Raw genomic sequence first — 23,166 nt, forward strand, 5'->3', positions numbered from 1 at the left:
CTCACTCAAACCCCTACTCACTCACTCACTCACTCACTCACTCAAACCCCTACTCACTCACTCACTCACTCAAACCCCTACTCACTCACTCACTCACTCACTCACTCACTCAAACCCCTACTCACTCACTCACTCACTCACTCAATCAAACCCCTACTCACTCACTCACTCACTCACGGGAACCCCTACTCACTCACTCACTCACTCACTCACTCAACAAAGGGCTGAATGCTAGCTTTGAACACAATATTTTCTGCTACAGTCTTGCTGCAGTTTATAATAACAAAGCCAGTTAGGGCTTCACGCATTCACCCAAACAAGCTCCCATCCACCCACTTAATCACTTCATTCATTCACTCACTCACTCACTCACTCACTCACACACACACACACTCACACACACACTCACACACACTCATTTACTGACATTCAGTAACAGTTTTTGTCAGGGATGCAGAGGATATGATGTTTTTACTGGGAATATTGGACATTCAACACATATACACTATGAGCATCCCCCTACTTTTTGGAAGGTGGGAGGAAACTCACAACAGACTGTAAGGTAAGTAAGCTCTGGATTGAACCTGAGACCCTGAAGCCATGAGGCAACAACATAACCTGCTGCGGCACAGTGCCCTGATATATTCATCAGTGGAGCGCTCTGCCAAATCCACAGAGTGAAATATGGCTTGCTTTTGAGCTTGCTTTTGAGCACGATGTTTAACTTTATGCAAATGAATGTAGCAGATATGCTGCATTTCAGCCAATCAGACAAAAGCTTCTGAATTAATTCCTCATAACCGAATCCACGTCAACAGCATATAAACACTCTAACTTCCACAGAATTTCTAATCATTAGGTTCATATTGTCTGTAAAGTAAAAGTATTTTTCTATATGTATCATCCTTTTGTCCGTTAATGTTTCTGCTGTTTGTTCACCCATGAGTGCATTTTCACTCTGACACACAAACAAAATCATTTAAATTGGCAAGCAAAACTATGTGTGTAAAGAAAAATAAGGCAATTATTTATCGTTAAGACAGTTTGCCTGGCAATTCTCTTTCACTCATCCCCTCTTCCCTTCCACCCCCTCTCACACCTTGCATTTAGCACAGCGCTGATGATCTGACTAATTCACACACACTCACTCACTCATACACACTCACTCCGCCTCACACATTCTTTCACTCATGCTCTCTCTCTCTCTCTCTCTATGATAGTGAGCTTATACAGTTCTTGTAGAAGTGAAAGATAAATTGCATGTGGTGTGCTGTAATATACACTAGAGTTCACTATAACTATAGAAGAAGAAGGGTTTCACTGCTGAACATCCCACTGCAGATTTAGTCTTCTAGGAAGGCTTTCCACTAAATTTTAGAGTGTGCCTGTGGGGATTTGTCCATGCAACTACAAGAGCATTCATGGAGTCGGACACTGATGGCAAATGAAGAAGCCCAAAGTTGTTCAGCGAGGTTTAGGCCACTTGAGTTCTTCCATGCCAACCTTGGTAAACCGTGGCTCTATATGCATGTCTCTATGAACCTCGCTTTGTGCACAGGGGAATGTGGAAGGCTTATATATCGGTGGGATGGTCAGATGGTCACATACTTTTGGCCATATAATGTATATTTTTCTTAATGTCAGATTTTTTATTTAGTTGGACAGTTTTGTGGCACCTCAGACCACCATAGAGCTGCAGTAACACCTTCAGGACCATGGATAGCACCAGTATAGCAGCTGCAGACCTTATAGAGAGTAAAAAATCAGGATCAGGATCAACATTAGCCGAAAGCACCAGGTCTGGTATCTCTAAATATCTCTAAATATAAGCAGAATTTGGTAAATCTACCTGACAACCTGAGCATAGTCCATCATAGATCAAGAATAAGGTATTTTCAAAAATATAAGGCTTTCTGCTACTTGGTTGAAACTGGAACTTGTATGAACACAATTCATTTGTGATGGATTTGTCCAATGGATTTATTTTCAAGCTTTACTTTACATCTGATGTTTACAAAGAGCATTCTGCTTTATGCAGATGGACTACAGCAAAGACAACAATGGGTTCTGCGCCATTTAGCCAAGAACGAGCATCTGAGGCTACAGTGGGCACAGAATCTCAGAAACTGGAATGTTGGATGAAGACTGGATGAAGGTGTGTGTGCGTGTGTGTGTGTGTGTGTATCCACTCTCTTTAATTGGACATGACTGCATTTGTGTACCCTGTTTATAAATATATTTTGCTTTAAAAAGGGGCATCGATTTCCTGTTCCCAGCAACTAAAGATTTAACACACACTTATAGACACATATAACTCCTCTGTCTCTCTCTCACACACTCACACAGAGTGAAATCCTAGCTCTATATGTCTAGCTATAACTCATATATTCATTACATTATATATGAAACGATCATATATCTAACCAAATGGATCAAACATCATTAGAACTTCCTGTCGTGTTATTCAAGAAGTAGGAAAGGTTTCATATTTCATCCTCTTTCATCTTCTCTGCTTTCCAATTACAAACTAATGTTCTCTGGCTTCTATTTTTTTATTTAGAAAATATTTTCCTTTTCTTCTTTTTTTTTTACTTGTTTATACAATGGTCAAGTCTGTGTGTGTGTGTGTGTAAGTGTGTGTGTGTGATTTGCCTGCTGGACTCCCTGCAGCCCTGCCTAAAATCTGTAACCATAATCCTTTGTGGATTATAGAGTACAGAGGTCAGTCACTGAGCATGCTCAGTAGCTCAGGACTTCAGCTGCTGCTTTTATAGACAACCTTCAAACACTCACTGACCTGGATTTACTAAACACACACACACACATACACACACACACACACATTAAATAAATATTAAAAAGAACATATGAATGATTCATTGCTGCACAAATGTGTCTCTGGCATTGTGCTACAGCTTTTTCTTTTCTTTCTTTTTTTGGTTTGTATGAATTTAGAATTAGAATTTGTATGTTTGATGTTTGTGTCTGTCCATCCATCTGTCCATCTATCCATCAGTTCATTCAAGTATTAACTTATTCATCCATCTATCCATTCAAGTTGTTTGGACTTCACTTTCCATTTCTGGTACATGTGCATGTTGAATATTACCAGAGCTCTTATTATTATGAGTTCTTATTCTTTTCGTTTTCTATGTACATGCCTTGGATATGTGTATATTTGATGTTTTCTGCTTTAATATTCTCTGTAATCCCTTTGTCTGCTGGTTATCTAACACTAATCTTGAGTGTCAGGTTTCCCCAGGTCTTGAGCCACCATGCATGATGTTTCTCTATGGAGTGCAGTGTGCCTGTTGCTCTGTTTGATGGCAGAGATTTTGCATGGTCTAAGCGGTCTCTGGACTGCTCTGTGCTCTGCTCTGTGCGGCAAAGTGTCTGCATGGATCCATGACTCAGCTTTTAAAGTGGTGTTGGCCCGTGGCACTGTGGCTGTACAGAACAGTCAGTGTGGGTCATACCTGTGTAGGCCTTCAGTGAGATGATAAGCACCCACACTACTGAAATTAGATCCCAGAAACCAAATAGATCCTGGATCTGTTCATCTATCCATTCATCCATCCTGCAGAAAGCCTTTTATATGATATCTAATATCCAATCTTTTCTTTATTACGATGTCAAGCATACCTCATCCATCCATCCATCCATCCATACATCCATTCATCCATCCATCCATCCATCCATCCATCCATCCTATCGCTACATCCACCACCCTCGACTTTGATTACCCTGCTGATGGTGGCAAGATACCAAGTAATTCGCCCCCCCCCACACACACACATAAACCTACAGGGACTTTTGGCTATATTTAAATAAGAAAAATAAATTTCTACATCACAGAAGAAGCAAGCTGCTGTTAATAAAAAAATTGGGTTGTTTGGATTTATGCATTTTTGGTTGATTTCTCTGTTGAATTGAGGTTTCAATCTATTACAGCTCCCATTTAGTGCCTCCTAGTGGACATGGTTTTTAAATCTGCATTGAAACTCACCTTAATAGAATATTTTAGACACAAATACCTTGTCACATTCAGTATTCTATATATTCCAATTTCAGTGGATAGTTTCAACCCTGGGAGTAAATCCTGGATGTGGGTAAGGGTAAGTGTAATTGTTGGTGTGTGCGTGAACGTGTGTGTTTGTGTGTCTGCATTTTGTCATGAGTTGGACATGGTGCTGCAGCACAGTGAATAATTTACACACACTGCAGCAAAAAGGCTTGTTCATCTAAGGAGTATGTTTTGCACGCATATGTGTGTGTGTGTGTGTGTGTGTGTGCGTGAACTGTAAAGCAAGTAGTTCAGAAATGTCAAGCAGGAACAAGGCCTCTGAATTGGATACATACAAATTAGAAAGAAAAATACGAGCGACCCCCCCCCCCCACCTCTCTCTCTCTCTCTCTCTCTCTCACTCACACACAACACTTATTCCACTTCTCTCATTTCACATCTTATTCTACCCTATCTATCTATCTATCTATCTATCTATCTATCTATCTATCTATCTATCTATCCATCCATCCATCCATCCATCCATCCATCCATCCATCCATCCAAAAACTGGACTGAGGGCTGTGCGCCATTCATCTCCCAAATGAACAAGTGCTGTTGTAGCCTCATGGTTCGACATGTGCATTATGACATGCTTTTCTGCTGACCATGGGTATAAAGAAGACTTTTAAATCATCTTAACATGGCGTTAACTTTAGAGACTGCCATATGCCTTTTAGAACAGCAGAATATGAAATACTTAAACCAGCCTGTTTGGAACCTTCAATCACCTTCAATCAGTCACTGAGATCACATCTGCATGCTGCTGCAACATGATTGGATTCAGCTAACTGGATAATTGTGTGTTCCTAATACAGGTGTTCCTAATATAGTGATCAGTGAGATTACACAGTGTATATTTATCTATCGTCTGGCATTACTGACATACTGCCTGCTCAAGATTACAGAAATGACACAGCCCATTTTTGCAAGACATCCTTTTCTTTCGTTACGATAATCCTTTCCACTTTTCGCTACAATTCCCACGAAGGGAAGAGAATATATGTGTGAAAGAAGTCACTATTTAAACGTTAAGCTGTCTTACATGAGAGATCTGATGAGGGAGACACCAGCTACTCAGAAACATAGACGGTGCGAAAGAAAAGAAAGCAAATGAGATTAAATTCCGCTGACTTGGACTTTGTGAGAGGGAATAATCACTGATTATCAAATCAGCCGCTGCCAGAGCGGCATAAATCAACCCGTCCATGCTGACACATCCTTCTCTTCTTTTCTTTCTCTCCCTCTGTCGTCTGTCCCTGCATCACTTACTCTGAGAACAGGGATCGTAGAACGGGTCTATGATAACCCGAATTTCACAAATTTTTATTCAGATTGCCATCAACTGCTGTTATGCTGAATATTCTGAAGATGAGTGAGGGATAAGACACGTTTTTTTTGTTATTTTTGTGCAAAACCCACGTTTTTTTTAGTTTACTTTTGTTGTAGTCATAGGTGAAATTCTATTCTTAAGAGCTAAAGGTGAGGAATTGTTAGTAGAGGAATTGATTTGGATGCTCCACTGTTTCCAGTGCAGAAAAGATTTCAGTTATTTTCACAGCCACACTGTAATCTGAGCTGATTACAAGCTGCTATGGCAGGCAGCTATAAAATTATGCAAATCCGACAATGTAATAACTTTTAATCTCAGTCACAAAGTTGCTCATACATGCTCGAAGAGCACATTACACATTTTCACACAGTCAGTATTGTTTTGACATTTTTAATTCCATATCACTGGAACTCAAATCCTTATGAACATGAGGTGATTTCAGGTTATTTGGCTGCGCAATTGCATTTCATAAGCGCTCTAGTAACTCCCTAAGAGTCCATGAGCTTCGGTCTCTAATCATGCTGTATTAGAAATTCTTCTTGTTTAACAGACTCACTCTAATGAGCTGGAAATTTTTACAGACCAGCTTAGTGCTCGTATTAACCATGAGAATCAGGAAAAAATGTGTTCTCAGTGATTTTGACCATGGCATGATTGTTGGTGCCAGACAGGCGGTGTTTGATTATTTCTATAACTGGGTATTTTTAGCACAACAGTCTCTAGAGTTGGATGGAAACGCCTTATTCGTGAAATAGAGAATAGCCAGAGTGGTTCAAACTGACCAAAAGGCTACGGTTACTCATATAACCAATGTCTGTACAATTGTGGTGATCAGAAAAGTACCTCAGAATGCACAACATGTCGAACCTTGGCTAACAACAACAAAAGACCAAGTAATGCTACTTTCAGCCAAGAAAGGAAAGCTGAGGCTGCAGTGGGCACAGACTTACCAAAACTGGACAATTTAAGACAAAGCCTGTTCTGATAAACCTGGATTTCTGCAGAGACACACGGATGGTCAGAATTTGGACACCCAGCTGCATTGTGTCAATGGTCCAGGGTGGTGGAGGTAGTGTAATGGTGTAGGGAATGTGTTCTTGGCACACTTTGGGCCTTTTAATAACATTGCTTGAATAGCTCAACTTATTCAAGTATTGCTGCTGACCATGTTCATCTCTTCATATACACAATTTACCATCATCTACTGAATGGACACATTATTCTGCTAACAGAAGCCACTGCTGTTAGGGAATTGTGTTGCCATGAAGGAGTGTACCTAGTCTGGAACAATGTTGATACGTGAAAAATGTCAAAATATCATCCAGATAAATGCCAGGACCCAAGGTTTCGCAGGAGAACTTTCCCAAGAGCGTCATACTGCCTCATACTGCCTCCAGTGTGGACAGAGGTCAGCATGGGCACTCTGACAAGTCTGTGCAAGCTGTGATGCACTGACACCTTTCTGTCATAGCCAACATGAACTTGTTGGTCACTGGTTGTCCTTCCTTGGATACCAGGAACACCTCACCATACCTGCTGTTTTGGAGATGCTCAGATCCGGTCATCTAACCATCACAATTTGGCCTGTATCAAAGTCACTCAGATCCTTACACATGCCCATTTTTCCTACTTCTCATCAGCTTTGAGTGTTCACTTGCTGCCTAATATATCCCACCCCCTGACAGGTGCCATTGTTACGAGATAATCAGTGTAATTCACTTCACCTGTCAGTGGTTTTAATGTTTTGACTGATTGGTCTATGTTCACTGGCTGTGTTGTGTTATTATGATGAATTACTTTGTGCAGAACTAGCTACGTTCAGTTAAAGCTTTCTCATAGCTAACTGCTCGGAGAGTTAACTTCAGTGTCAGCTGCTGGATTGATCTTCTACACTTATTATTCATTTTAAGCAAAACTGTTTTCCCTGGTAAGCTCTACATAAAGGCTTCTTCAGAAGATATTCACAGCACATCAAAAAATGGTCCTTGTTGACTTGCTTTTCTACATCCCAAAGAATCACATGCTGCTGCTTTAAGATTCGTAGACACTCTGAGAAGAACCCACTGTCAAGACTATTTATTTTCCATCTGATTGATTTATTTATGTATTTATTAATAATTAGGCACTTTGCTTCAGGAATCAGTTACGGAGTCATTTAGGAATATTAATTATTCAGAAGAGTCACTGGATAACAAGTCTTATGGCTGATGATATAGCCTACATATCTGTGCCATAGAATTATGTCTACCCTACTGAGGTCTCTCTCTCTCTCTCTCTCTCTCTGTCTCTCTCACTCTCTTAGTTAATCCACTTAGCGTAGCCGTATTTGCTGAGCTCGACTGATTGTCCAGGTCTCCTCTACAGCCCCAGCCCCAAGAGAGACAGTATAGTGAAGATGAAAGAGGAAGGGAGAGTAAGATGGAAGATTAGAGAGAGAGAGAGAGATATTTCATTCAAATATCACTTGAGACTTTGGTTACAATTTTTTTTACACAGCTACTGACACGCACTGAGCCTTACACTAAAGTACTACTTCTGCTCTGAGAACAACTTTCAACTACGTACTGAGAAGAAAAGGACCTTTTTAATGGGGCATTCCAGGAAAATCTCAACACACACACACAGAATCCCTTTGTGATCAATAGTGAGCTGACAGCGCTCTCCCTCTGCACTGTCATATCTACCAGCCCGGAAAAACTCATCGATTCTCAACTCATAGATTGGATTTCAGTGTGTGTGTGTGTGTGTGTACAATTGTGTGTGTACGTGTGTATTTGTATTTGTGCTCTGAAAGCCACACACACACACACACACAATCCATACCTGTGCAACATCTCACCTCAAGGCAGCTTTTTCACACCTTCTCACTGTGTGTTTCCCACCTGCCACTACTACACTTCACTGAAGTATTTAAACCTGACAAAGATCCATTGAAGCTGTCTGAATAAATCTTTCAGAAAAGATATTTGCCTAATTTGCCTTTTCAAAACATTTGATACCCAGTGGCAAAACATATTCTCGTGTAGCACACTTACTGCATTTGGCAGATGCTCTTCTCCAGAGCAACTCACACTTACTGTATCTCTCTTTTTTTCTTTACACGACTAAGCTTTTGAGTCTTAAGGGACTTTCTCAAAGGCTCAGGAGTGTCATTGGGGATTTGACCTCACAATCTTTCGATTGGTAGTCCATCTTAATCACTGAGCTGCCACTGCCCTTTTATAGCGTCCCTTAATATCATATACTCAGTAAATAGGTGTGATTTTGCCATCACTTACATTTTGTGAATAATAATGGAATCTTTTTAGAAATACACTACATATTATTGGTATAAAGAAAATTCATTGATTAAAGATTGGAATAGTTTCAATAAGAAATGGACTGTTTTTCTTGCTTTGTTTCTGTGTCTGAATCATGTTTATAAAAACTCAGTGTAACCAATGACCGGGGCCCTTCCTCTTTGAGATTTCTCAGAGAGCGCTTCGCTGTTTTGCAGCAGTACAAATAAATTGCGAACCTTTTTACTCTTGCCTGTGCCTACCAGTGTGCTGTTTTCTCCAAACAAGCTCTATTTTGGTGTATCTCATTAGTATTATATTGGAATTTTGCTAAACCAGACGGAAACGAGGCCGAAGGTTTTCCAATTTGTTTGCATTTCTTTGGGCAGAAATTATTGCATGTACAGATGTATTCAGTGCAGTACAACAGGAGTGTGGCATTGGGAATAGTGCAGCTGAAGATTTCAGATTCACTACAGTTAAAAGTTGCACATGTATTCACGTATATCTACAAGAAAATACACTATATTGCCAAAAGTATTCGCTCACCCATCCAAATAATCAGAATCAGGTGTTCCAATCACTTCCATGGCCACAGGTGTATAAAATCAAGCACCTAGGCATGCAGACTGTTTTTACAAACATTTGTGAAAGAATGGGTCGCTCTCAGGAGCTCAGTGAATTCCAGCGTGGAACTGTGATAGGATGCCACCTGTGCAACAAATCCAGTCGTGAAATTTCCTCGCTCCTAAATATTCCACAGTCAACTGTCAGCTTATTATAAGAATGTGGAAGTGTTTGGGAACGACAGCAACTCAGCCACGAAGTGGTAGGCCACGTAAACTGACGGAGCGGGGTCAGCGGATGCTGAGGCGCATAGTGCGAAGAGGTCGCCAACTTTCTGCAGAGTCAATCGCTACAGACCTCCAAACTTCATGTGGCCTTCAGATTAGCTCAAGAATAGTGCGCAGAGAGCTTCATGGAATGGGTTTCCATGGCCGAGCAGCTGCATCCAAGCCATACATCACCAAGTGCAATGCAAAGCGTCGGATGCAGTGGTGTAAAGCACGCCGCCACTGGACTCTAGAGCAGTGGAGACGCGTTCTCTGGAGTGATGAATCGCGCTTCTCCATCTGGCAATCTGATGGACGAGTCTGGGTTTGGCGGTTGCCAGGAGAACGGTACTTGTCTGACTGCATTGTGCCAAGTGTAAAGTTTGGTGGAGGGGGGATTATGGTGTGGGGTTGTTTTTCAGGAGCTGGGCTTGGCCCCTTAGTTCCAGTGAAAGGAACTCTGAATGCTTCAGCATACCAAGACATTTTGGACAATTCCATGCTCCCAACTTTGTGGGAACAGTTTGGAGCTGGCCCCTTCCTCTTCCAACATGACTGTGCACCAGTGCACAAAGCAAGGTCCATAAAGACATGGATGACAGAGTCTGGTGTGGATGAACTTGACTGGCCTGCACAGAGTCCTGACCTCAACCCGATAGAACACCTTTGGGATGAATTAGAGCGGAGACTGAGAGCCAGGCCTTCTCGTCCAACATCAGTGTGTGACCTCACAAATGCGCTTCTGGAAGAATGGTCAAAAATTCCCATAAACACACTCCTAAACCTTGTGGATAGCCTTCCCAGAAGAGTTGAAGCTGTTATAGCTGCAAAGGGTGGACCGACGTCATATTGAACCCTATGGATTAGGAATGGGATGTCACTTAAGTTCATATGCGAGTCAAGGCAGGTGAGCGAATACTTTTGGCAATATAGTGTATGTATTTATCCCGACTCTAGTAATGGTCATGTCATTTAATTTAATTTGTTTATGATATAAAATGAGACCATGCCATAAGAATAATACTACAATCACTCTATTAGGAACACCTGAACAGCTGCACATTTATGGACTTATCCCCCCCCCCAAAAAAGTTATTTTTAAAGCTTTAGTTAATGTGATCTCAGTGACATTGCCTGTAGCATGGTTGTTGGTGCCAGATATGGGTTTAAGCGTTTTAGGGCGTTCTTATAGGTTTTTTTTATACACAAACAGAATGGTGTCCAAACAAAACGGTGCAAAAAACAAAAAACATCCATTCTGACAGGAAATCTATAATAACTCAAATTAACTACTCTTTTTAACTGTGGTTAAAAAGACACACCATCTGGTCTTTTTCACAAACTTCAGCTCTCTTCAGTTTCAGCAACATTGTGATCACTGCAGTCTCAGATTGTCTCGATGTGGTCTACTGCTGTTGTGCACTTCAGCCACAAGTTTCAGCATGTTGTGCATTCGGAGATGCTTTTGCTGTAGCGTTCCTGTCGACTCAAACTAGCAATTGTATTCTCCAAAATAATACTCAATTAAAGTGCTTTACTGTTTGTAAAGTCTGTGTAATTCGCAGAGCCATATGTGAGTGAAAATCTCAGGAGATCAACAGATTCAGATATTCTCATGGACACCAATATCCATGCCAAGGTCAAACCCACTGACATCACTTTTTTTCCCATTTTAATGTTTGATATCATCTGAGACACAATCAGTTCATCTCAGCGGTTGAGGTGTTGGACTGCTGATTGGAAGGTTAGGAGTTCGAGTCCACCAAACTGCCACTGCTGAGTCCTTGTGCAAGGTCCTTAACCCTGAGTTGTATAAACAAATGTGATAAAATGTAAATCAATCTGGATGAGGGTGTCTGCTGGATGGCAGACATTCTTTTTAGCAATATCTGCCAATATTGATGAATCAAAGGAAAATACTGATCAGCCATAACATTAAAACCAAAATTGAACCACCATTAAAACATAATATTATAATATTATTATTTATGTTGATACTGTGCACATGTCAAGGGTTAGGATATATTAGGCAGCAGGTGACTCTCAAAGTTGATGTGTTGGAAGCAGGAAAAATAAGCAAGGGTAACTTGGATGGGCAAGGAGCGTCTCCAAAACAGCAGGTCTTGTTGGGTGTTCCAGGGTTTGCAGTGGTTAATACCTACCAAAAGGAAGGATAACCAGTGAACTGGCTACAGGATCATAGATGCTTGTCTGGGCTGATCCCACAGATGAGATACTGTTTGTAAGTCTCCTGCTTACTACATACATTCACCTCACAGCTGACAGTCAAATCGAATAATGTGTTTAAGGTATAATGTGAATACAGAACATCACATATGTCAGCTGAAATTTTGGCCAAAATCTTGCAAACATGATGTGCAGGTAACAATTCTTTTCCATTGGCTGCTTAACTGATGCACTTAACTACCTCATTATAAATTATTATACATTTACTAGCCCTTTTTTTGCCTAGTTAGTTTTACAGGTAAAGACTAGGCAGCACATTGAACCCATCATCTTAGAAAGTGCGCTATTAACTAACCATTATATTACTGTTAGACTATAATTTGTACTATAGAAAGCTTAATCACAGTAATGTGCGTGGCTTGTAGATTGTGTGTGTGTGTGTAGGCACATGTGCGTAATATTATCACTGCCCTGCCTCAACCCCCCCCCCCCCGCTCCCTCCCTGCCCCCACAACCAACACACACAAGCATATGTAGGTCGGCTCTCAGATGGCAGACTGTTTTGTGATGTCATTAAAACTGGTCATTTCATACACTAACTGTGCTGGATCAAGAGTGTGGATTCCAACATTGCTTAGGAACAAATAAGGTATTTTGAAATTCACAGCATACTAAATATTGTGTGTGTGTGTGTGTGTGTCTGTGAATGTTTGAAAAAACAATATTTGCATCATTCATCAAAGGAAATTACAACATCAGCATCTGAGAAATAATGTATAGAAATATACTGTACACATTTCTGGATTGCAGTCAACCATGAAAGGGGTGTGTGTGTGCGTGTGTGTGTGTGTGTGTGTGTGTGTGTTACGCAATGTAAGCTCAAGTGAAATGAGCTGCATCCTAATACTGAGATATAAAGTGTCTGTAAGCTTGAGAATGACAATAAATCATGCAGGGGGAACTTGCTCTATATTCATAGATTTGACGCACACTCTAAAATAAATGTTATCTCTATTAGAGACAGATGAAAACACACACACACACACACACACCCCACTCAATAAAATACTTCCAACCAGCCTCAATAATAATACTCCTTTATTTTTTTCTGCATGTTATTAGGAAGACCTGGTGCTGGTTTTGGCCCACTGTACCAATATTACAATATAAAAGGTTTTTGTGGTAGTTCAGAATATTCATCCATCCATGTACTGCTTATCCTACACAGGGTTGCGGGGAACCTGGAGCCTTTCAGGGCACAAGACGGGACACGACCCATCACAGGGCACAACTGCACACACAAACGTAGGTGCTACAGACAATTTAGAGACGTCAATCAGCCTACAACACATGTCTTTGGACTGGAGGAATAAACCTCGGAAACACAGGAAGAACATGCAGACTCCATACAAACAGGGTGGAGTCGGGAATCGAACCATCAACCCTGGAGGTGCAAGCTAAACATGCTAACCACTAATTATGAAGCAATTAATGCAACATCCAGTGTTGTCTATAGAATTTACACAAAATGGTGCAGTAAAACAGATATCATCCAGTAAGCAGCAGTTTACTGGATGAGGAAACACTTTCTTCCTGAGTCAGTTCAGAGGAAAATAAGCAGAATGGATGGAGCTTGCTGAAAGGCTATGGTAAGACAATCATTCTTTACAACTGTGGTTGAGCTGAAAAGCATCTCAGAATGCACAACAGGCTAAATTTCAAGGCAGAATAGCTTTAAATGCAAGACAAACACAGCCAAAAGCAGGAATCTACAGTTACAGTGGGTATAAGTGGATAGAAACTGAACAGCTGAACACTGGCCTTTTTCAAAAATGAATATTCCAGATTTTCATTCACGTATATTGGCCATGCTATTATTGTTGCAGCATAGTAAAGTCCAAGAATTTGCATAGCAATATGTATACATTTACATACATAATTTCTGGTTTTCTGTATCTAGACAGATTAGAGTAGATCAATCCAGTCTAGGAGGATCACAGGAAAGAAAAACAGCCTAAGGCAGAATGAGAAGAAATCTCTAAATGATCCATTCCACCTCTGGACTTTTGTGTTTTTGTCTGTGGCCTGTCATCATATTCAATCATACAGGACCGAAAACTAGACATCCATATTGTATCTTTTTGTGTTAGTACTTAATCACATGTGTCAAATCAAACCCTGTAGGCTGAAAAACCAGCCCGCTGCCTCGTTTTCACACATCCTCTGAAAACGTACGGAAAATAATATTGAAAGAGCCCGGGGATGTACTGCTACAGCAACTGTACCGCATGTTCACATCAGAGCAGTATTAGCATGATATAATGAGCCACTCCGAATTTCATAACGCGCCATCATTTACGTGTGCACAAGAGCTAGCATTCTTCTTCTTCTTTTTCTAAAAGTTACCAATCAGATCACCTCCAGAGAAACTTTGCTGAGAGAACAAAGACAGTTTTGGATATATGGACGATTTGTTGCTAGCAGAGAACTAAAACACTGCTTAGATTATATGAGGTGTGATAACCATTTAAACTTTAATCCAACCCTCTTTCTCTTCTCTGAAAAAAGTTTACTAAAAGTTTATCTGTATTGGATCAGGAGAGGCTACTGGGGTTTTAAAAATGCTTCTGATAACCATGCTGTTTTTCAAGAGCTAACAAGCCAACACACTACTGTTCAGAGCTAACACATGGAACACTCTTTGCTTCATACAAGGAGCTGATTAAATGAATCAGCGTGAAGGTCATAGCTGCACATATGAGACACTTCATATAAGTACAGAGATGAACGCAAGATTCAAACCGTGTTTGAGCTACAGGTTGAGGGTTTTCTCAGCTTTTACGCAACTTTTTCTTAGTTAGAACCAAAAAAATCTGAAAAGTGTGCATGCACTGGTGAACATTTTTACCCTAATGCAAAAACTTTTCAAGTGCCTGGACTTTTAGGATAGTTCCAGATCAGTTTTGTGAGGAGTTGTTCTAGACATTTTGCCAGAATGCTTGGCTAGAGGCCTAATGATTAATGTCATTTTTAATGGTGTTACATTAGTTGCATTCATTTCTAACTGTAGAGGTGATATTTATCTGCTTTAGACATTCTGTCCTGAACCAGCTTATTCTCAACTGCGAACGTCAAATCTTTATGGTGTCCTACAATGTTTCGATAGCGTCCACATTAACTGAATTTGACATGGGGATAAAACTAGACATGAGTCTACTGACGATCTATTCAACATCAAGAGCTATAAATTGGACACAAATGAAATGAAAGACATCTACAACCATAAACTGCTGTCACATTTCTTTTTAGAATTAGTGGATTCGATGATTTCTGAAGGTACCTGCAGTGGACCATCAAGATCAACTGTTACCCTGAAAAATGCAGCAGTGTGACACATTGTCTTCAGGATAATAAATGTTAAATGGTCAATCACTATACATCCTATATTCTTCCTTAAGAGCTTGTATTATTGATTGCCAAAGAAGCAAAAGTATTATAAAGTGATAGCAGCAGCAGGTGAATTAATCCTAAGTAACTCTAGAAATCACTCAAGATATCATAGATATAAGTAACACTATTTTGGTCTACTAGAAACATTATGCATTTTCTTTTGCATGATACTGTATATCATATTAAATGAAGCTTTTCTAAAATAATCGGCCATTTTGAATTCATCGATTTTTGAAATGCAATTTTATATTATTGATGAAACCCATGAGAATATCTAGTATAGAGCGACATTTAATAACATCTTAAAGAAATTATTTAACAGTAGAAGTTTGCTTCAGTCAAATTTGCTGACGTGGTCTGGGCAGAAACTGAGTCTGATGACGTTGTATAAGATTCCAAATTTGTTTGTCATTTGTTAGTAAATCCTTTCCAAGACCTCTTGCAACATTTTCTTAGTATTTTATTAAGTATGAGACCTTTTGACAGAATTCCTCTTACCTGGCAGGCACTTCAATGTTGGAGATAGCGTAGAAGTACTTCAGCAGGTTGTCCCTCTGCACGTATGTTCCTCCAAGCGCTGGCTTGAGCAGACGCAGACGCAGGTCGGTGAAGGTAAAGAAGTCGCGCAGGCCCTTGTTGCTCTCAAAACGAGCTCGGAGACTGTCCATGTCACGTAGCCGGTGTCCGGCAAAGATGGCAAAGCGGGTCCGTCCTTCAAAGCGCACCACCTTATCACCTTTGGCACCCACCCAGCGTGAATAGAGTTCGGTGCAGATGACGCGCGTTGCGTTGGATGCTGTGAGGTCACGTGCCCGCTGTGGCGCCATTCCGAACATGTCCAGGCAGTCATCAGCATAGAACTGGTACGGCTGCCACGTGTGCCCATAGTCTAGTGACTTCTCCAGGGCCATGGCCGTAGGCCGACCATATTCGAAGGTTATTTCAATGTCATCAGTCAGCTCCAGGCTCTTGTTCCATGACAGTGTGATGTTGGCTAGCAACGGCTCAGGGTAGCGGCGCCACGTCTGAGTCTGCCAATATGTGACGAGGCCACCACGCTCACGGTCCTGCATTAACTGGGGTGGGTGCGCCAGGTCTGGGTTGGACGCGTCACACTCATCACTGCACAGGTATGGGTTCTCCTGAAGATTATATAGAATAGAGAAAAAGATAGTTTGTACATTTATATGCAAAAGACAGTGGTCAGGGCTTTAGAGTTCTCTTAAAAATGCAGGCATTTACAGGGTGGTTCGGTTGATTGTTACTGCAAGACGTTGATCTATAAGCACCTAGCATGCCATAGAAAGCATCTTTTATTTTATTATTGTTATGATAATATTATAATCATTTAAAATGACAAGATTCAGTGTCTAGTATCTCATCAAGCTGTGTTATAAGAATTTTCCAAGAGCAAAAGAATTTCAGATTTAAGACAAAAGGATGGGTTAAGAATTTTTTTCACACAATTATTGATTAAAATGAATGATTAACACCTAACCAATAAATTTTGTTTATCGTCAGTGACATTTTCATGCAAATATATCCTAAGTTTATCTCATTGACAATTAACATGAATTACATTAGTGTCAACAATACTGTGCCTAAGTGCCGAAGGTTATCTAATGAAAGGTGTAGAGACGATTACATCTGTATATCTAAAGCACTCAATACTGAAAACCATGAGAATCAAGAGATTAGGCAATTATCATGATATGAAAATACACTGTCGCTATGACTACTTACACTCAAAAAGTTCTGTCTGGCTTTTTGTGACTTTAAGGGGTTTAGCACTAGCTGTTCTGGGCTATTCTGCCTCTTGGGCTTCATGCAACTTCATGTTCGGAAGTTGTGCTTCTTCCTTTCATTATAAGGGACAAGTATACCTCATTAGGGAGGACATGGCCTTTTTAAGCAGAAGTCTCTGGCCATGTGGGAGAAAGAAGACATGTCTGAAGACCGGATATAAGCTGATGGGCTCTAACCTCTGGGTTACGGGTATTTTAGGTTGTGATTATGCTTTTGTTTGCACAATGTGTCAATAAAATGTCACCAGTGTCACCTGCCCTGGTTTCTGATTATTTGTGTGGGTCTGTTTGTATATTTGTGTTTAATTGACTGATAGATCTTATTCATTTGAGAATGTGAAAAACTTTATGTGTTAAAAATTGCAAATGGTTGAGTCTGAGTCAAGCTTTATTCATACAAAATACAAAGCCAGTTGGCATCAGGCATTCACAATAATGTAACTTCAATAACCCAGTTATTGCTTGTGGAATAAACAATACTGAGTGGTGAGGATTCTTTAATATTACCTGATGGTGATATAATTCTCAGGACTAGAGTATAGTGTTAGTTAATAGCAAGATTAACAAGAATCAGGCAATAATCAGTAATTAATTAATTTTCCTGTCAGCATAGGATGAACTCATGAGTATACATGTAGCAGACCGTACACAAGGTTAGAAATAGTTTATTGATAATTGAATGCCATCCTGACCTGCTTTTTTTGTGCTTAACATTCTTTCAGTACCAAACAACCCAAACATAATTTCTTAATTTCTTAAAAACAATTTGACTAAAAGCACACTCAAATGCGTGTGTAGAGTGCACACACACAGACTTCTAATTATGTCTACTTTTACCGTACTCATAAGAGGTAGGCTCTTTGTTTTCACACCATTATTTTAATGCATCTTTCATATTTGATAGCTGAAGTCTGTCCTTACATGTTTATTTCAGCAGATCTTCACTGACTGAGATCCAAGCTTGATTTGCTTTGGGGGGAAAAAGCTGCCAAAAATGCTGTTTTTATCTGTTGAGGAGGCACTTCTGTTTCTCATTCACACACACAAACAAACACACTGAATCTTGTTAAATGATCACTGTACTGTCTATGAACCTTTATTTTATTTCCATAAACCAAAGCACAGTTTGTCAAACTGAAAAAGATCTGGATGTCTTCCAGCATCATGTGTACATAGTTCATTATTTGGTGATATAATGTAATATTCTGTTAAGTCTAGTATTATAGTACAATATAGTGTAGTGCGGTGTAGTATACTATAGTGTGGTATAGTATAGTACATTGTATTATATATACGACCATATATATTATATAAATTATATATACAACCAGACTGTGTAACAGTTTCTTTCCCTTAAGCCATCAGACTCCTCAAGACCTTATCTGAACTGAACTGAAGTGAACTGATTCAATATACATTTATGTTTGCAGCACCACTAATATGAACATTGTTTATAAACTGTTTTTTTGCAAGTCTCATGAGATGTTGGAGAGGCTGCTTCACGAGAGGCTGTTACGGATCTCCCGCATGCGTTTAGCGCGCGTTTAGAGGAAGATGATGAAGCTGAAGCAGAGGAAGACATGTGCGAGTTGTCGGAGGCAGATCACCCATGACCTCAAGTTCAGTCTATGTTTTCACTCCAAGATGTCAAAAATAATAGTTTCATTATGAGATGCATGCTGTGTTCACCAAAACGAATGGACATCACAGCGTACAAGAATTCCAGCTCAAACCTGAAAAACCACGGAGCAGTAAGTGTCACAGTTAGGCCTATTTGAACCCTATTAATGGTCATTTGGTAACCATGGGGACATTGACCTTATTTGAATACCAGATTTCTCACACTGTCTGAATGTTTTTCTTCATATGGCCTCTCGTGCAAGCAATGACCAATATCTTGTGAACCCTACAAACAACACAGGTTCATGAACAAACGTTCATTCTAAACGTCTGGACAATTTCACACCCATTTTCCACAAAACTACATCAACTGAACAGCATACTGTGACGTCATACATTTATACACAAATACGAACACCTCAACAAAGTGTAGAACATACATACACAATAAAAACGGGATTGTATTTTATTTTATTCCTAGCTAAAGAATGCATGTACTTATAAAATGCATATATTATTATTTCATCAGAGGATTCAGCAAACAAGCTTAAGGTTTATGCAGAACTAATCGAGTCAAGAAAACGAGGATCAGTCCACAGTAAAATTCTGTAAAACTGATTGTTCAAGAAAGAACATATGACAAAATAAACATTAACATACTGAAGGGCAAACACATAAACAATTTCATACACAAACATAATAACAAACACACACTCTGCACACACACACACCTTCTCTTTTGTTCTCTGTTAGCTTGTTTAAATGCAGATGCTGACAAGTCTGTGTTGTGAATGTGAAAGTAAAGACAGAGTTAACTGTTAGAAAAACACCTTGGGTGTGTTTGAGATTTTATTGCAAATGACAGGTCATGTAATGTTAATGTTCCCATCACTGGACTGAGATGTGGCCTTCACTGGACTGAGATAGGCTACTTTACTTCAGCCTGTGTTTTATATAACAAAGAGACTTTCAAGGAGAGGTGTGTGAAAGCTCTCCAAGTAGTTTGAAATTCTGGGTTTTCGCTTCATATCAGTCAGATCAGAAGTAACTAGTAACTAGCTACTTGAGTAGTTTTTTCATTGGATACTTTTTTACTCTTACTCAAGTAACTATTAAGATTGTTACTTTTACTTGAGTACAGATTTTGGATACTCTACCCACCTCTGGTAGTATAGTATAGTATAGTATAGTATAGTATAGTATAGTATAGTGTAGTGTAGTGTAGTATAGTGTAGTATAGTGTTTCACTAAAAATGTACTTGAGTAAGTGTAAAAGTACACATCTTTAAAAATACTCTAAAAGTACAAGTTACCCAAAAAATTTACTCAAGTAAATGTAACGAAGTAAATGTGATTCGTTAATACCCACCTCTGGGAGTGTAGTATAGTGTAGTATAGTATAGTGTAGTATAGTATAGTGTAGCATAGTCTAGTGTAGTGTAGTGTAGTATAACGTAGTATAGTATAGTGTAGCATAGTCTAGTGTAGTATAGTGTAGTATAGTATAGTGTAGCATAGTCTAGTGTAGTATAGTATAGTGTAGCATAGTCTAGTATAGTGTAGCATAGTCTAGTGTAGTGTAGTATAGTGTAGCATAGTCTAGTATAGTGTAGTGTAGTGTAGTATAGTCTAGTGTAGTGTAGTGTAGTATTGTGTAGTGTAGTGTAGTATTGTCTAGTGTAGTGTAGTGTAGTATTGTGTAGTGTAGTATAGTCTAGTGTAGTATAGTGTAGTATAGTATAGTGTAGCATAGTCTAGTGTAGTGTAGTGTAGTATAACGTAGTATAGTATAGTGTAGCATAGTCTAGTGTAGTATAGTATAGTGTAGCATAGTCTAGTGTAGTATAGTATAGTGTAGCATAGTCTAGTGTAGTGTAGTATAGTATAATGTAGTGTAGTGTAGTGTAGTATAGTCTAGTGTAGTATTGTGTAGTGTAGTATTGTGTAGTGTAGTGTAGTATAGTGTAGTATAGTCTAGTGTAGTGTAGTGTAGTATTGTGTAGTGTAGTATAGTCTAGTGTAGTGTAGTGTAGTATTGTGTAGTGTAGTGTAGTATAGTCTAGTGTAGTATTGTGTAGTGTAGTATAGTGTAGTATAGTATAGTGTAGCATAGTCTAGTGTAGTGTAGTGTAGTATAACGTAGTATAGTATAGTGTAGCATAGTCTAGTGTAGTATAGTATAGTGTAGTATAGTCTAGTGTAGTATAGTATAGTGTAGCATAGTCTAGTGTAGTGTAGCATAGTCTAGTGTAGTGTAGTATAGTATAATGTAGTGTAGTGTAGTGTAGTATAGTCTAGTGTAGTATTGTGTAGTGTAGTATAGTATAGTGTAGCATAGTCTAGTGTAGTCTAGTGTAGTGTAGTGTAGTATAGTGTAGTCTAGTATAGTGTAGCATAGTCTAGTATAGTGTAGTACAGTCTAGTGTAGTGTAGTATAGTCTAGTGTAGTATAGTATAGTGTAGCATAGTCTAGTATAGTGTAGCATAGTCTAGTGTAGTGTAGTGTAGTATTGTGTAGTGTAGTGTAGTATAGTCTAGTATAGTGTAGCATAGTCTAGTGTAGTGTAGTGTAGTGTAGTGTAGTATAGTATAGTGTAGTGTAGTATAGTGTAGTGTAGCCTAGTGTAGTGTAGTGTAGTATAGTGTAGTACAGTCTAGTGTAGTGTAGTGTAGTATAGTCTAGTATAGTGTAGGATAGTCTAGTGTAGTGTAGTATAGTATAGTCTAGTGTAGTGTAGTGTAGTATTGTGTAGTGTAGTGTAGTATAGTCTAGTGTAGTATTGTGTAGTGTAGTATAGTGTAGTATAGTATAGTGTAGCATAGTCTAGTGTAGTGTAGTGTAGTATAACGTAGTATAGTATAGTGTAGCATAGTCTAGTGTAGTATAGTATAGTGTAGTATAGTCTAGTGTAGTATAGTATAGTGTAGCATAGTCTAGTGTAGTGTAGCATAGTCTAGTGTAGTGTAGTATAGTATAATGTAGTGTAGTGTAGTGTAGTGTAGTATAGTCTAGTGTAGTATTGTGTAGTGTAGTATAGTATAGTGTAGCATAGTCTAGTGTAGTCTAGTGTAGTGTAGTGTAGTATAGTGTAGTCTAGTATAGTGTAGCATAGTCTAGTATAGTGTAGTACAGTCTAGTGTAGTGTAGTATAGTCTAGTGTAGTATAGTATAGTGTAGCATAGTCTAGTATAGTGTAGCATAGTCTAGTGTAGTGTAGTGTAGTGTAGTGTAGTATAGTATAGTGTAGTGTAGTATAGTGTAGTGTAGCCTAGTGTAGTGTAGTGTAGTATAGTGTAGTACAGTCTAGTGTAGTGTAGTGTAGTATAGTCTAGTATAGTGTAGGATAGTCTAGTGTAGTGTAGTATAGTATAGTGTAGTGTAGTATAGTGCAGTGTAGCCTAGTGTAGTGTAGTGTAGCATAATGTAGTGTAGTGTAGTATAGTCTAGTGTAGTGTAGTATAGTGTAGTGTAGTGTAGTATAGTCTAGTATAGTGTAGCATAGTCTAGTGTAGTGTAGTGTAGTATAGTGTAGCATAATGTAGTGTAGTGTAGTATAGTGTAGTACAGTCTAGTGTAGTGTAGTATAGTCTAGTATAGTGTAGCATAGTCTAGTGTAGTGTAGTATAGTGCAGTGTAGCCTAGTGTAGTGTAGTGTAGTATAGTGTAGTACAGTCTAGTGTAGTGTAGTATAGTGTAGCATAATGTAGTGTAGTGTAGTATAGTCTAGTGTAGTGTAGTATAGTGTAGTATAGTGTAGTGTAGTGTAGTATAGTGTAGCATAGTCTAGTGTAGTGTAGTGTAGTATAGTGTAGCATAATGTAGTGTAGTGTAGTGTAGTATAGTCTAGTGTAGTGTAGTGTAGTGTAGTGTAGTGTAGTGTAGTGTAGTATAGTGTAGTGTAGTGTAGTGTAGCCTAGTGTAGTGTAGTGTAGTATAGTGTAGTACAGTCTAGTGTAGTGTAGTGTAGTGTAGTGTAGTATAGTATAGTGTAGTGTAGTATAGTGTAGTGTAGCCTAGTGTAGTGTAGTGTAGTATAGTGTAGTACAGTCTAGTGTAGTGTAGTGTAGTATAGTCTAGTATAGTGTAGGATAGTCTAGTGTAGTGTAGTATAGTGTAGTACAGTCTAGTGTAGTGTAGTGTAGTGTAGTGTAGTATAGTGTAGTGTAGCATAATGTAGTGTAGTGTAGTATAGTCTAGTGTAGTTTAGTATAGTGTAGTGTAGTGTAGTATAGTCTAGTATAGTGTAGCATAGTCTAGTGTAGTGTAGTGTAGTATAGTGTAGCATAATGTAGTGTAGTGTAGTATAGTGTAGTACAGTCTAGTGTAGTGTAGTATAGTCTAGTATAGTGTAGCATAGTCTAGTGTAGTGTAGTATAGTGCAGTGTAGCCTAGTGTAGTGTAGTGTAGTATAGTGTAGTACAGTCTAGTGTAGTGTAGTATAGTGTAGCATAATGTAGTGTAGTGTAGTATAGTCTAGTGTAGTGTAGTATAGTGTAGTATAGTGTAGTGTAGTGTAGTATAGTGTAGCATAGTCTAGTGTAGTGTAGTGTAGTATAGTGTAGCATAATGTAGTGTAGTGTAGTGTAGTGTAGTATA

The 23,166-nt window shown here is 39.1% G+C and overlaps 1 protein-coding gene across 2 annotated transcripts in view; it reads right to left on the bottom strand.

The window, feature by feature from the left end:
• Window positions 1-23,166, bottom strand: part of ntng2b (netrin g2b) — a 104,433-nt gene that overhangs the window by 37,909 nt on the left and 43,358 nt on the right. For both annotated transcript variants that reach the window (XM_058415001.1, XM_058415000.1), the window contains exon 3: window positions 15,643-16,286. In XM_058415001.1, the coding sequence (XP_058270984.1) occupies window positions 15,643-16,286 (644 nt within the window). The remainder of the gene's footprint in view (window positions 1-15,642; window positions 16,287-23,166) is intronic.

This window comes from Hemibagrus wyckioides, linkage group LG18 (assembly GCF_019097595.1).
Source record: "Hemibagrus wyckioides isolate EC202008001 linkage group LG18, SWU_Hwy_1.0, whole genome shotgun sequence".
NCBI lineage: Eukaryota > Metazoa > Chordata > Actinopteri > Siluriformes > Bagridae > Hemibagrus > Hemibagrus wyckioides.